Source organism: Archocentrus centrarchus, chromosome 1, assembly GCF_007364275.1.
Source record: "Archocentrus centrarchus isolate MPI-CPG fArcCen1 chromosome 1, fArcCen1, whole genome shotgun sequence".
Taxonomy (NCBI): Eukaryota; Metazoa; Chordata; class Actinopteri; order Cichliformes; family Cichlidae; genus Archocentrus; species Archocentrus centrarchus.
The window spans coordinates 25,895,887-25,911,687 of record NC_044346.1 but is presented as its reverse complement, the minus strand read 5'-3'; the positions used below and the strand labels follow the sequence as shown (position 1 = coordinate 25,911,687).

At 40.1% G+C, this 15,801-nt stretch overlaps 2 protein-coding genes across 2 annotated transcripts; one reads left to right on the top strand and one right to left on the bottom strand.

Moving 5' to 3' along the window:
* Nucleotides 1-1,251: 1,251 nt before the first annotated feature.
* On the top strand, nt 1,252-8,632 carry LOC115778693 (ATP-dependent RNA helicase DDX39A-like). Its single transcript, XM_030726930.1, has 10 exons — nt 1,252-1,355; nt 2,217-2,424; nt 2,507-2,634; nt 5,038-5,314; nt 5,602-5,720; nt 6,746-6,877; nt 7,110-7,219; nt 7,457-7,601; nt 7,685-7,832; nt 8,382-8,632. Exons 2-10 carry the CDS (start codon nt 2,217-2,219, stop codon nt 8,396-8,398), a joined length of 1,284 nt encoding a protein of 427 aa, XP_030582790.1. The 5' UTR covers nt 1,252-1,355; the 3' UTR covers nt 8,399-8,632.
* A 110-nt stretch (nt 8,633-8,742) lies between these two features.
* Nucleotides 8,743-15,271, bottom strand: LOC115778700 (CCN family member 1-like). Its single transcript, XM_030726943.1, has 6 exons — nt 15,069-15,271; nt 13,917-14,130; nt 13,124-13,371; nt 12,483-12,627; nt 11,313-11,491; nt 8,743-10,386 (listed from the first exon to the last, which is right to left on the bottom strand). Exons 1-6 carry the CDS (start codon nt 15,117-15,119, stop codon nt 10,081-10,083), a joined length of 1,143 nt encoding a protein of 380 aa, XP_030582803.1. The 5' UTR covers nt 15,120-15,271; the 3' UTR covers nt 8,743-10,080.
* Nucleotides 15,272-15,801: the final 530 nt, after the last annotated feature.

The following is a 15,801-nucleotide window of genomic DNA, read 5'->3' as shown; positions in this document are numbered from 1 at the left end:
TTTTTTTTTTATAATTTCTAATGGCATGGCTCAACAGCACTAGAGCTGACAGGCAGGAAGTGGCGGAAGAAATGATAGAGATTCTTTTTTTTTGGGGGGGGGGGGGGGGGGGGGGTGTCACCAACTGCTGTTTCTGTAACATAGCACACAAAAAAACAAACAAACAAAAAAAAAAACACCAAAAGAACCACCAAGTGCCCACCTCCCGGATGGGCAGCAACGTGGGGAGCAAACATGTCCCACAGGGGCCAAGGCACAGCAAGCCCCAAACCCAGGACCAAACAAACAAACAAACAAGCAACCGGTCTTATAGAGTGATGTCAGGGGAGAGTTACAACAGTGAGCGTCAACAGCCATCTGTAAAAGTAGCTGAAGATGTTGTCATGGTTTGGGGCTACATTTCAGCCAGTGGTGTTGGGGATATTGTCAAAATTGATGGAATTATGAAAAGTAGAAAAGTAGCACCAAATTTTGATTCACCGTGCAATACCATCTGGAAAGCATCTGATTGGCAATGGCTTCATTTTTCAGCATGACAATGATCCCACTGTCAATGCAGTAAAAGCATGCCTGGGTAGAAAAATAGATAAAAAACTAGCAGTCATGGATTGGCCTCCCCAAAGTCCAGACCTCAACATTATTGAATCAGCGTGGAATCATCTTGACAGAGAAGAGAACAAACGACAGCTAACATCCCAAGAACAGCTTTAAATGTCCTTCAAGAAGCCTGGAGAGCTATTCCTGAAGACTGCTTAAATACATGTCAAAAAAAGCTTACCTCAGAGAGTTCAGGCTGTGTTGAAGTATGAAGGTGGTCATACCAAATATTGACTTTCAAGCTCGTTAGAACTGCACAGGCTCTGTTTTTGTCTTTCCATTCATGTTTGCACATTTCAATAGAAAAAATATATAAAAAAGTGAGGGGTGTCTCAAACCTTTTGCATAGTACTGTATGTATAACCATTTTCGTCACCTCTATGAATCTTGCTAAAAACAGCCATCTGTACAGTCCCTGCTCCTGGTACCTTCAGGAGTTTTTCCAAATATCGTAATAATGATAAAAGGCTATATGTTTAAACAATTAAGTCCATGATTTTTTACTTCAGATCATAGACTATACGTAAGCTCATTCATGATCCAATTTAGGTGGCAGAGAACTTGAAAGTCCAGCAATCAAATTGTTTTACCGATATAAATTTAATCATTAATGTTGGAAATAGAAATGGAAAGCTGAACTTTATCCAGAGTGTACCTGAACGCAGCATACGTGCGTGCTCGTGAGTAACCGTTGGCTAGCTTGTTAGTTTCACGCACATATTATAGATAATCCGCGGACTATAAATTTTTACAGCAAGGTAATTTGAAGTTCCTTCGTATGTTTTTCACACCACATTCTCAAATGCGTAGACGTGTTTAAGAACTGAGAAATGCTTTGAGCCCTTTGCACCCGTCTTAAATGTGCTGATTTGAAGGTTGTCTCGGTAGCTAACGCGCTATCCGCATTAATATTAGCTTCGCTCCGATTCAGTCAGTTTTGATTTGAGATAGACCTCTTAGCTTTAGGTGCAATGGATGATTTAGTTTTTAACTGTTCGTCCATTTGAAATACCACATAGCTGATAATGTCAGAGACGTTAGTAGCTTTAAATTGTTTGGTGTACCTAGCTTGCTAGCTAGCCGGTATGAATGAAGTAGAAGTACTCCATTGTTTATGCCGGGTCACACACTGACTGGCTATCATTTTGATTTATCATGGTTTTGTTAGTTATCCCCTGTATCACATGGGACGTTAAACAGCGAGCAGACGCAGGTTCATTCCTGACTATCTTATGCCACAAATTCGCTGATGTAGAATTGAGTTACGGTCTTCTTACGGTATCATTGAACCTGGCCTCTGACTTTGCAAATTTACAAGGCAAATGATCATTGTAGCATCAAGCTGGTACCAGCATTTCCTTGTTGTTTATTCTACCATGTAAATAACTCATTATTAACACTGAGTTCATTTATTAATTTATACATTATATAAGTGGGGACATGTCTAATGATTTAATGACTAGTAATTTAAAAAGGCAAATAGATCATTTAAAATGATTTATTTATTCTTTTAAGACGTCCTGACTTTCATATGAACTATTAATGTGCCTATTGAACGGGGTTCTTTGACATAATATGTTCTATAACAAAATCCCCTTGCTTTACATCCTTTTATACAGATGTCAGAGAACAATCTTGAAAATGAACTTCTGGATTATGAGGAGGATGATGAGCCTCAGGGAGTCCCAGAGAGTGGAACCCCAGCAAATAAAAAGGAGGTGAAAGGGTCATACGTATCCATCCACAGCTCAGGCTTCAGAGACTTTCTCCTGAAACCAGAGCTGCTCCGGGCCATTGTTGATTGTGGTTTTGAACATCCCTCTGAAGGTGAATAAGAGTTTTGCATTTGCTTAAAACTCTGGTACTATAGATAAAGCAAAATTATATTTTCCTTTTGTTTTACTTTCAGTTCAACATGAGTGTATCCCTCAAGCTATCCTGGGCATGGATATCCTGTGTCAGGCCAAGTCTGGTATGGGAAAGACTGCAGTGTTTGTACTAGCCACCCTGCAGCAGATAGAACCCGTGGATGGTCAGGTGAGTTGGTCATTACAGTTTTACAAGCTCTTTCATTCTGAGTTGTCATGAGATGTTATACAATTGGGCAACAAATGAAAAGAAAGATGTGAAGCCTTAACCCCTGCAGTGAAGAGAACAGGTGTCTCTGTTATGCTGTGGGTGCATAGTTTGAGTCCATTTGTAATTTTGTCACATAAAAGGGTCCTTGCTTTGGAAAGCTGATTTTAGTTTCACTAGCCACACTCAGGCCTGATTACTACCAGACCTGTTGAATCAATAAGTCACTTAAATAGAACCTGTCAGACAAAGCAAAGTAGGCTAAAAGATCTCAAAAACCAACACATCATGTCGCAATCTTAAGAAACAGCTGAGAAGCAAAGTTATTGACATCTATCAGTCTGGAAAGGGCTACAAAATCTTTTCTAAGGCTTTGGGACTCTAGCAAAATGCCATTTTTCACAAATAGAGAAAACTTGGAACAGTGCTGAACCTTCACAGAAGTGGCTGACCTACCAAAATTACTCAAAGAGGTCACAAATAACCCAGAACAACAAATGTAAAGAACTGCAGGCCTCACTTGCCTCAGTTTATAATACAACAACAAGGAAGAGACTGGGCAAAAATGGCATCCATGGGAGAGTTCCAAGGTGAAAACCACTGCTGACCAAAAAGAACACGAGACTCGTTTCACTTGTCAAAAACCATTTTTCAGGACCTGGACGACTTGCTGTAATTAGATGGAACCATGAATTTGGCCAGTTATCACAAACTGGTTGATTACAGTTCTATTTGCCAAAGGTGGCACAACCATTTATCGGGTTTAGGGGGCAATTACTTTTTAACACAGGGATAGGTAAGGTTGGATAACTTTTTTCCCTTTAATAAATGAAATCATCATCTAAAAGCTGCATTTTGTATTTACTTAGATTATCTTCAATTTTGGTAATATTCAAATTTGTTTGATGGTCGGAAACATAAAAATATGACAAATACCCCCCAAAAAACGTAAGAAATTAACAAGTAATTTTTTATGGCACTGTACATTTGGCAAATGTTAGTATTTAGGGAAAAAAATGATTAGTCACCCTGAAGCATTCATTTGTGTGTTTGGTATCACAAACTGCAAACACTTTCACTCAGTTGAGTCAGTGGACCCTTTGTATCATGACAAAAAATAACTTGAAGGTAAAATTTTTTTAAAATTTTGTCTAGAAGACAAAGGTCTATAAATGCAGCCTGATTTATCCTCTTTTTTTTTTTTTTTTTAAAGAAATTATTGGTCTGTTCACTTGGTTTTACCACAGCAGCAGTTTCTGGGTCTGCTTTATTGTGTAAAAACTACTTCTGGCACTTCTACAATTATAGAAGATCCTTGTGGATCAGGAATTCAGTGCTTGAGTATTGTATACTGTAATTTGCATGTGTAAAACACCCAATGTTTTACTATTAGGCATTATGAGAACTTGGATCACAAACAGTATAGACTTTAGGTTCAGCATTAAAAAATGTTAACTTTAGGCTGGAATTTCTCAGTATTCTTGTTCTTTTCTTTATGACATTTCTTTGCCATTTTATGTCAAAAACCTAGACAGCAGACTAAAAATGATGAAGGCATACATTCAGCAAAGGGCTGAACTGTAAGTGTTTGAGTTCCAAATGCGTGTCCAGTGCCTTCAGCTCCTAGACCAGCATGGTGCATCTAAAAGTTTCATTTTTCAGCCTTAAGTATTGTGTAATTTGGTCTTTCACATTCAAATTAGTCATGATTTTTTGGATTTATGACGGAAGTTTGTGATTTGCGATGATTACAGAAATAACATATATTTAGCAACTCATTGGAGCATTTTTTTTTTAAATATTTTTTTTATCCAACTGAGAGTCAGTCTTATTTTGAAAGATCACTTGCTGCTTATCTGCTAGCCTGGCCCTTACTGTGTTGTTTCTCTAGCAGTGGGCTCACCAGATACTGTTGTGGCTCTGCAGTGAGAGACTGCAGTCAGATGCACTCCAACTCCGCCATGTTGGACTGCAGCTGGTGATGGAAGTCTTTGTTCTGCTATAGTGATTTGCTTTGAGCTGGAGGGCCACTCTAACTAGCACCTGCAGCAGGTGGAGAGCTGGTTCAAAGGCTTGGGCCTGGAACTACAGTCACTAACCGCTCTCCGGGGTGGTGGCATTGTTGTCCAACTGTGAGAGAAGCGACTCACCGGAGAGGCAGCTGATAATTGCTCTAGTGTTTATTACTGCCAAGTTTGGCCAACTCATATTTACAGAGGAGCATATTATACATGGATTTATTTATTTAAGAAAGAAAGCCACTGTCAAAAAAGTGTACAATGTCTCCCAAATTCTGTGGGAAACACTGTACACGCTTTATGAAGATTAAACACTTAATAAGACTTCTGTGTTGTTTTCTTGCAGGTGTCTGTCCTTGTGATGTGCCACACGCGAGAGTTGGCCTTCCAAATCAGCAAAGAGTACGAGCGCTTCTCCAAGTACATGCCCACTGTCAAGGTGTCTGTGTTCTTTGGTGGTCTGGCCATCAAGAAGGATGAGGAAGTCCTGAAAAAGAACTGCCCACACATTGTTGTAGGCACACCAGGACGTACACTGGCTCTCATTCGGAACAAGACCCTCAGCGTGAAGAACATCAAGCACTTTGTGCTTGATGAATGTGATAAGATGCTGGAGCAGTTGGGTAAGTGAGAGGAACAAAAGCCATCTGTAGTTGACTGTTGGTGAAAGAGTTTGGCCAGTATGTAGAAAAGGGGATAGTGTGTGAACATATTATTATCATTGAAATGAAATCTGATGGTGAGATTTCATAACTTTTGCTTATTAAGGTAGTCATTGAGAAATTACAAATGAGATGATGAGCAAGTTTAAAGTTGTTGATTTTTATGCATGCACAAGTCTTTTCAGAGAATGAATTAACATTAACTTTTGGATTTATCCTTTGTTTTGTTTTGTTTTTTTCCCCCACAGACATGAGGCGCGATGTTCAGGAAATCTTCAGACTGACACCCCATGAAAAACAGGTTATGATGTTCAGTGCAACTCTGAGCAAGGAGATCCGCCCCGTCTGCCGCAAGTTCATGCAGGATGTGAGTTCACGTGTGGTGCTACACATTACAACTTCTGTGCAGCTTCGTATATGTAATGACATTTAAAAAAAAAAAAAAAAGAGACAAAAACATCAAGAATCTGAGATAATTTGTCTTGATGCATTTTAATAAATTTAGGCATAAGTGTGCACAGAGATAATTTTTCCATCATATAAAAGTGTCATATTATTTACAGTTACAATCCTAGTGCACGTAACAAGAAGACAAGCATATACTGAAAATTTTCCGGTAAACGTTTACCTAGGCTATTTTTGTGCTTATATTTGACTTTTGCTGCATCACTAGATATAATGCTGCGTCAGTACTATTGCACTATAATGCTGCTGCTGCTGGCACCTTGTTTCAATAGATTCACGCTTCAAATTAGGAAGTCAGTGATGGTAGTCCATTGGAAAAGAAGGATGGAAAATGCCCTTCATTTACTGCTGCTGCCTGCAAACTGCAAGGAGCAATAAAATGTTGTTCAGTATTTCTTTCTACATCATCAGAAATATCAGTGCAATTTTTCTTGAAATATTATATCATTTTGAGACCAATGTGCCTTTAGGTGCCAAAATGATTTTTTTTTTCATCTAGAAGAAAACTTTTATGCCTCTTTAGTCTTAAATTCAATTCTTCAGTCTCATAGGTCAAAGCTGTTGTTTTATTTATTATATTAAGCCCTAATTAAACACAATAATGGAGAGATGAGGCCATCATGCAGCAAGATTCCTCAGAATTTAATAAGCTTAGTGAACTATAAATTTATTCAAACACAAGTTATCAATCTGCTGTTTGCTTAAACAAGCATATGCCTATTGACATCAGCACAGAGTAGAACTTCCTGATTACTATTTATTAAAGTTATGATTCTAACTGCTTTCTGGCCATGTATAGTAAGTGGGAAATAGTGTGGTCACCAGCCACTGTTTACTTCTCAAAACTTGGGGAACATTTAACTTGTAATCTGTGGAGTTGTGTGTTAGGTGAGACTAATGCTGGTCATCCTGTCCTTTGCTGTGTAGCCGATGGAAGTGTTTGTGGATGACGAGACCAAGCTGACGCTTCATGGCCTACAGCAGTATTACTGCAAGTTGAAGGACAGCGAGAAAAACCGAAAGCTGTTTGACCTCCTCGATGTGCTCGAGTTCAACCAGGTATCACTGGCAATATTTTGAAATGAGTTGGAGTCAATTATGTACATTTTATTTATTTTAAATCCTTGTGAAATGTTAATAAATGCTGATGTGCACTTTTGTTCTTTTACCCTTCTTACGTTTTGTAATATAAACTTTTGTGTCTTGTCCTCTAAACTCTCCCATCTCTGCCTTTCTCAGTACAAATGTGAAAATATGCAGGTCTCAGGAGTTTCTTTTTTATTCCTGGTAGGTGGTGATCTTTGTGAAGTCTGTGGCACGCTGTGTTGCTCTGTCACAGCTACTGGTGGAGCAGAACTTCCCTGCTATAGCCATCCACAGGGGCATGGCGCAGGAAGAAAGGTTGGTGCTGCTTCACCTTTAAAATATGACAGTAATTTCTTAAACTTATCATAGCATTTATCACTGTCATGGGAGACTGTACTCACTGTATACTATTTTGCTTTCAGGCTAAAGTGCTTTTACACAGTGTTACTACCTATAAAAGGCTAAATTGAGACCCAAACTACAGGGACTACATGATATAATCTTAGCAAATTCTGCAGTTCATAATGCTGCTGTTTCTCTGCTCCTCGCCAGGCTATCCCGTTATCAGCAGTTTAAAGACTTCCAGCGGCGGATTCTGGTGGCAACCAACCTGTTTGGCCGCGGGATGGACATTGAGCGAGTTAACATTGTCTTCAACTACGACATGCCAGAGGATTCTGACACATACCTTCACAGAGTGAGTTCCGCTATAATAGTTTATCTGAGATTGGTATATTTTCATTTCCATTTGTAGCCCTAAATTTCTTACCTTTGCTTCAGGTGGCTCGAGCTGGCAGGTTTGGGACTAAAGGCCTGGCCATCACCTTTGTGTCAGACGAGAGCGATGCCAAGACCCTGAATGAGGTTCAAGACCGCTTCGAGGTCAATGTAGCAGAGCTACCAGAAGAGATTGACATCTCCTCCTACAGTAAGTTTCTTGTTGCTTACAGGTGTCATGAACCTGGCTAAAAAGTGCCTGTGTTTAATAACTACATTTGTTTGTATGTGTGGTTTTCTGTAGCCGATTTCTCTGCAAAAATTTGCTACGTTTGCTCAGTTAGCTATGACCAAGCAATCGGAAGGAGTATTTTGTTGTAGCACTGTATACCTCTTTGTGACCAATTTCACCTAGTGACAGCCAGCAACCAGGAGGGCTGACTGGTCTTTAGGCCTTAAAATTCATATAATTTTCTCATAGCATTTCATCACTAGGATAGACTTTTTGTATTAGGATGCTTTTGAGTGCAGCAACTGGCAGTTAACAGTTTTTTTTTTGTTTGTTTGTTTTGGGTTTTTTTGTGTATGTATGCCATGTCCTGACTGCTAAAATGATGGTTGCAGTAAAGCTTTTGGCTAATTTTTAAAGCTCCTTTTAAGAAGTAGCTATGCATCTGCAAATAAAAGCCTGCATGTCATAACAGGTTGTAGTTCACAGAAGTTGAGGAGCTGCCTGTGTTAATCTTTTCTTTCTTTGCAGTTGAACAGTCCAGATGAGTGAAGTGTCCTTCCAGTGAAGACCGTGTGATCCTTGTTGTAACTGTGCTTTGGTGGAAGAAAAAAGCCCTCAACATTTATTTTAATGTTTCCATCCCACCATTTGTAGGGGCATGTTCATACTGATAAAATGTGTTTTGTTATCTCTGCAGTGTTTGTTTTAGTGTTTTCCTTGTTCAAAGAAAAAACATGAATATATTGTTTTGGTTAAAGAAATAAACTTTTTATACCTTATTTAATGGTGATTAATTTCACTTTGTAAGCCTTAAACACTGAAGGCATGTTTAGATGTTAACATTAGATATAAAACTACACTAACAGTAACTCAAATACAGCTTGGCATCTGCAGGTGATTATACACACAAGCAGAGGGCGCTATCACATAGTTTAATTGCTTAATTGTCCAAGTTGAGTGAAAATAAAAGCCCACATGAAACTTGAGCACAGAAGCCAATTTTATCACATGGATTGACCAAGAAAAACTTGTGACAGCTACACTGTAGTGTCTTAATTCATAAAAGTACAAGTGATTGTATACAACCTTGGATCAAAATAAAGAAATGTACACTGATCCAACACAAGGTCTCTAGGCACAGGTTTGTGTAGTAAATTAATCTAAGCTGCATTTAATGCAAAAGCAAACTAGCTGGCTCCGATTCAGTTCTTTCTGAATGGTTATCAGTTAAAGATAATATTTCTTATCCAACAGTCTGAGTTTCCTTGAAACTCATCGATATGCTTAGATGGCATCTTGCCATATTGAGACAAGTGATATCTATAACACCATGGTGATTTATTGTTTTGAATAAAACAAGTCTCGTCCACATTTGCATTACATTCTCTAGTTTTCTACATAAAACTGCAAAAGTTAATTATGTTGCTGGTCGTCAGCAAGTCATCACAGTGCATTGTGAGATACGAAGTGTTTACAATATGTAGAGATGGGTGACAAATTATAATCCTTGACCCCTGCAGTAAGGGAATCTGGTGGCAAAGGGCCAAAGTTGTCATCACCTTTAACCTCTGCTGACAATGCCCAGGGCATGAGTGGTCATTGAATGGTTTGATGAGCATAAACAAATTACTAAACGAGGGAAATGTTTTGGAAGATCCCTCCAACAGGGCTCTAGGGACTTAAGGGCACATTGAAGCTGTTCTGGTAATATTTTTTCCTCCCTTTTAATTTGTCACCCGTCTGTAGGTGAGGCAATCATGTTAGATTCTTATGCACTGCTCACTAAGTTTCAGTGCTAAATAAAGTGCTTTGTTGCTTTTGTAGCGTCTGTCCTCTCAGGCTGATTGGAGAGTCTCAAATCCTGAACCAGGACTTAGGAAATGCAGGAAGTTCAGAGTGTTTCAGGGCTCTAATTTATGTCCCACGTCAGTTTGAACAGGAGCAGATGGTCACAGATATTATAATATGGGTTGTCTTTAAGATGAATAATACCAAGGCAGTCCTTCCTGCCTATGGTCTCTGCAGTCAGGCGGGTGGCCTGTGGCCTTCACTCACTTGGAGCCAAGTGAGAAATGGCTCCTTGTCTTGAAGGGGCTTCCTTCTTTAAGAAAGCATACTTCGTCACATTAAAGTAAAAAATGAAGCCCCCCCCCCCACAAAAAAAAACAAACAAACAAACAAAAAAAAACAAAAAAGCCAAACAAACCCCACGCCCAAGCCCTTAGTACTAGTCTATGAACTTGTGAGTGTCTCCGTACATCCAGTGCTGAGGAGGAAGGGCCACTTCATTAAGGTGGCCGCAATCATCACTGCATTTACATGACTGGATCACCATGGAAAGCCTCTGAAACCGCTCACCGTCCGGGCACACAAAGCTGACAGGCACAGTGCGTGTGCGGCGTGGCGAGCAGCACCATCCATCTGTACACACACCGCAGTAGTTGGGTCGGTAGAGGCGGACACTCACACATTCCCCATAGGACAGGTGGATTGGCTCTGGGGCTTTCTGGGTGGGGGAGCAGCTCTTCCCTTTCTGTGATTGAATTATGAAAGTGGAGAGACGAGTGTTATAGTCTGGGTCATAATAAGTGCTGGAAAACTCACCTTAACAAGACATTAGATTTACAAAAAAGAAGTCCAATATGCTTTGATTTTAATACCATCTGCCCCTTACAGAACAGCAGATTACACTCATAGTCAGTTTCACATTAAGAGGACTAGACTTCCACTTCTTATGCCAAAGCAGGGAATCAAGACAGGGATTATTTTAGATTTATGTGATTAAATTTAAGGTTAAATATTTAACATTAGAGTGTCCTTTCCTGTTAAGTACACCAACACCTATGATGGGTCTTGGCAGCAGAGCTTTTAACTCAGTGGAGCAGAGAAAAAGAGTTCTTACCGTGTCCAACGTGTAGGATTAATATAGACACACAACTTCCCTGGGCTTGAGTACACAGACAGAGCCTAGCTATGGACAGTTGCTTGGCAGGAATGCTGAGGGTGGGGGACTATATTTAAAAAGGCGCCGGGCTGCCACCAAAACACTGCTGAGTAAATCAGCACTGCCCAGTTCCCAGTGGATGTGAAGCTTCCCGAAAGTACTGCTAAGATAATCTCTGTTCTTAAGCTCTGGATAAAGATGGCTTTAGCACTAAGAGCATGTTTACTCAGTGCCAGAACATCTAATTTTTCATTCCTTGCAGTGCAGATTCTGTGTTTTCAACCTGAGCTCTATAGTTGAAAGAGGGAAGCAAAGCAATAGGTACTGTTTTTACATGCGCTGTCGCATGCTGATAAAGGTGAAATAATAAGTGTTATCACAATTCAACAAAGTACTGTGTGAGAGATAAGTTGTGATTAGAAGTTATCTTGGCAGTGATACGGGTATTTGAACTATGGTCTCTCTCTCTGTGTCTGTCTCCTCCCTTCCTTCAGATCATGTTCAGACCATCTCACCTTAGCTGGAACAGTCAGGCTGTGGCACGGGCGTATGGTACAGATTCTGGTTTGTCTCTTCATCTTGCACTGAGGGTTTTTGTTGGTGAGACGAGAAGAAACACCCATCCCGCAACTGCGGGAACACGGGGACCAGTCGGTGGTCTGTACTGGACACTTCTCCTCCAGAGGGCTCCACACTGAGGGACGTGTGAGGGTGATGGAGGGTGGAAGGAAGAGAGAAAAAGAAATTAAAAAAAAAAAAAAAAATCAATTAGATCAGAGATTCTCAAACTGGAAGTTGGTTACCTCGTCAACAACTATGAGATAAACTGCCAGGAAATTTGGTTCAGACGTTGATCAGCTTTTTATTGTCTTTCCCCTTACTTACTCAATTGTGTTTTGTTTATTGTTAAAAGCAAGAAAGGGGGTCAGCAAGAATATAAATGCAGATAAGTGAGCAAAACGAGATAAATTTGGGATTTATTGTAGTGCTGCTCTTGTGATTGGTGTGAGCATATTTGCACGCCATGGTTAACATTTGGATTTTGACAAAACTCTATTGTTTTATTCTCTCAGGACAGTAAAAGCACTGCGATTGTGTAGTAGCTTTCCCTTCGTGACTTAAGCACTTTTCAGTTTTCAGTTCATCTTATCCACCCATTCATTCACACATGAATGGTAATGCAAGATGGTGGTCTACCATCGGGGTTAACATGACCAGTGTCTTGCTGAAGATATTTCAGCATGAGGACAGGAAGAGCTGGGGACAGCCTTTCAATCAACTTAGTCATAAACAGCCTTGCAGACCTGCTAGTATGCCTGAAGTCTTGTTTTCTTGACAACAGTTGACTTATTTCATGTGGCAGCATGAGCAAAGAGTCCTCTTTGGTTGAAATGACAGCCTGTCCAAATAGAGTGTATGGCAAATTGCAAAATAGACAAACCAAAGAGTGTGGCATACCAAACGATACTATGAGGTTATTGAATTCTAACATTTCATAAACTTTGCCTTTCTCTACATACGTATATTCACACAAGTTCTTCTGATCACCATAAAGTGATCAAAGCAGCCTGCACTTTGTCTTTAACTTTGGAAAAGTGCACTGCCTATGTAGGGAATCGATAATATTTTTCTCAACAATCCTCACAGAAAAATGCGAACCACACCATGATAAACAGTTTTCATACCAGGCAGGTGTTTGTAGCCACGCTCACTGTGCCATCTGCTGGGTTTGATGCCTGTAAGCTGGTTGGCTAGGACCAGGTCATTTTCAGGGTGGCGCGGCACAGGATGCTGCTGAGGTCTGTGCAGGTGTTGTTGTGGAGGATGCACCTGTGAAAAGAGATAATATAAGATTAGATGGTTGCTGTTCATCTTTGCCGTGACCGTGTCGAACATTTGTGTGCTTTTCCCCATGGTGCATGTAATCACCATGGTGTGTGTAACCCCTGATTATCAAGAGGTTAGATGTTTTAAAGCACGTAATAACAGTATCTGCTCTGTGCAAGCAGAGCAGATACTGTTAAGCAGAAAGGATTCTGCATCCTTAGACCAAAAGAAAAATGTCCAGAAGGCCCACTGCAGTGATTTGCGTTAGTTTGTCAAAAGCAACACCAAATTACATTACACAAAATAAGAAAAAAGATTGTGTTCATTTTCTAATCTTCATTTTTGATCACCAATTTATTTATCTTTTAGGCCAAATGAATAATTGTTAAATTGAATACACAATTAACAAGCTAATCTACACTCATACAGTATAACCTCTAGAATTTAATTTGGTTACACAAGTTCCTAAACAAACTCTCAAACTTGCTTGACAACAAACCTGATGCTTAGGTGGGAGGCGCCATGTGCCTGTATTGCAGTCGACGCTGAAGCAGCATTGCCCGGGTGTCCTAACCAGCTGTGGGTAGGGGCAGGATGGTGAAGCTGGTGGCAGCTTGTTATTACAGAGAGGAGCGCAGCCAACAGCTCCATCAATGCAGGTACACTGGTGCTTACATCCAGCACGGAAGCTCTCACCATTCTGGTAGATCCTGCCGTTGTACTCACATGTGCGCCCCTCTGATTTCGCTAAAAAAGACACATATTACTCATTACTTCTGACTTCATCAACACTAACAGGGATTCCATACTGCAATGGGACATAACATTTAAAAATAAATAAATAAATAAATAACACAGGACCAATAGAATCAAAAAGTGAGAGGATATAAGGAAGCAGGAAGTGTAAGACTCCCTGTCTTGTAGGCATGGAAGAGCCAGCTATTCATAGTTTGTGGGGCAGCACCGGCATAGTACAGATGGAAAGAGTATTTTTATCCCTGAAACCCCCTGTTGCTGTCATAAAACATCTACTACTCATTAAAATGTCCCCTGCTATGCAAGGTTACAAGGTAAATCACAGAGCTGTGAAGGCTTCTCTTGTGACCTTTGTCATGTCCTTTAAGCTTTTATATTACATTCAGTATATAAAATTATTTAAAAAATGATTTTCCTTCTATTTCAATACTTCATCTTTGTTCATTATGAACAAAGATGCAAAAGAAGGCCCAAATAACTGCAAATGTAGCTCCCCTCTGAGATTTCTCCCTTCCAAACATTCATTGTTTTCTCACCTCGGCATATGCCCCAGGCCATGGTCACATCGTTGCCGTAATTACACTCCAGCCCTTTGTGGTGATCGCAAGGCCTCGCAGGGCTGCAATCTTGGTTAAGCTGTGCAGCGCACACCTTGCAGCACCCGCACCTATCTGGCAGAGAGCTAACGCCTGGAGGGCAAACCAGGGGTTCTGCAGGGCACTCACACACTGCTGGGCAGCGAGCAGTCACCTAAAGGGTTCACATGTTCAGACAAATCTCAAATAATTATGTGTGGGTCATGCAACATTTTCCAGTATTATTATTAATAATAATAGAAAGCAGTTAAAGGTAAATACAGTAAACCCCACAGGCATGCAAAGAAAACATAGAACATCTACAACTGTTTCCCCAGTTGTAAAGGACTCTCATGGTACTTGAACAGAAAATTCCCACATCCCCATTCACTGATTGGCAGCCAGGGTGCCAAAGTCATCAGCAGGCTGTTCATTCACCAATTTCAGCATTTCTTTAAACATCAAAGTGTATGGATGAGCTCTGGCACATGTATTTTTGGCTTTGTATTATCTTGTAGATACCCTAGGGTTTGTGTGATTTTTCTTTTTTGGCCATTCTTCCAGACACAAAGGATTGTAGTAAATCTCTACAGTAAATCAAGTTACTGATGGCCAGTCATCCCTGAGTGTCTAGACAGCTCAGGGTTTGTACTCAGTCCCCTGCTGGCTCGTGATTTGAGTCATGGCTCAGCGCTAGAGCCAACTTGTTCCAGTTTTTAGGAATCAGCATGCCACTGTGCTTAAAAAAATAGACATGAGTAGACACGCTTATTACAGAAAGCCAAGCTTGTTCTGAAAAACTGTATCGATTATTACATAAGTGGGGGTGCAGTGCCAGTATTAGCCCCACTTACACTTTCTTTCCTCATTTTTTTTTTTTTTTAACTTTAGAGTTGACAGCGATAAAGTAAAACAACTATAGTAAATCTGATGCTGGCTTATGAGTATTCATTTGTTTACATGAGGAGGTGTTTGCTGTTCAGACCCAGTAGCTCAAAGTTTAATGACATTTATACCCAACAACTATATCACATTAAAGTAATCTTAATATTTAAGTAGACTCACATACAGCTAAATGAGCTTCTGTTAGAACAGAAATATCCTTGATCTTACCTGTGCGATGACGGCTGTTGTCAGGACAGTCAGGCAGATCAGAAATGCCATGATTATCTTTAAAAACAAAGAAAGGAAAAAAAAAAACCCCACAAGTAATGTTAAAACAACAATCTAGCAACAATCCACAGAAATATTATTAGTCTTAAATAATTTCACATTAAGTTTCTAGTTTCTTTTTCTTATTCTTATTAGGACTTGAGTCCTCCTTATTATTGCTTCTCTTAAAGAGATGAGGCGCTAAACTCTAATTTATACCCGATGGGCTCTGTAAGACCCCGCCTCTCTCCATACTGCTAACCAATCAGCGTGCAGGTGTCAGCCCGGAGCGTTTTTCCCAATGGGCGTGACATTACCGTGGGGATAGTTTCCTGATTGGTGGGCGGGTTTTGAAATGAATGCAGCCATTGATAGAAATCGCAGGACCGCACTGTTTGTTTTATGAGTTAAAAATTAAAATGTAACCCCTTTCAACTCACACTTAGGCACATTCCTGCTAACACTGAGTAAACATACTCAGCTGGGTCAGACAGCCTTATAACAATAATAAGACCTCCACCTTGTGGAAAATAAGGGAGCAGGGAGGAATTCCTTCTTCTTCTTCTTTTTTCTCCCCCAAACCAACATAGGTGCCAGGGCAGAAAATTAAAGTGGAGTGTATTAAGCAAACATTAACGTAATGTGAAGGACAGACTGAAAATATTCGACTTTGTCTGTGTCCACCATCTTCTAA

Coding starts and splice junctions, on each gene's coding strand:
- LOC115778693 (XM_030726930.1), top strand. CDS start 2,217: ATGTCAGAGAACAATCTTGAAAATGAACTTCTGGATTATGAGGAGGAT. Junction 5,315..5,601: donor TAAGATGCTGGAGCAGTTGG/GTAAGTGAGAGG, acceptor TTTCCCCCACAG/ACATGAGGCGCGATGTTCAG. Junction 6,878..7,109: donor ATGTGCTCGAGTTCAACCAG/GTATCACTGGCA, acceptor TATTCCTGGTAG/GTGGTGATCTTTGTGAAGTC.
- LOC115778700 (XM_030726943.1), bottom strand. CDS start 15,119: ATGGCATTTCTGATCTGCCTGACTGTCCTGACAACAGCCGTCATCGCA. Junction 12,628..13,123: donor GCCTCCCACCTAAGCATCAG/GTTTGTTGTCAA, acceptor CTCTTTTCACAG/GTGCATCCTCCACAACAACA. Junction 11,492..12,482: donor TGGCTACAAACACCTGCCTG/GTATGAAAACTG, acceptor CACGTCCCTCAG/TGTGGAGCCCTCTGGAGGAG.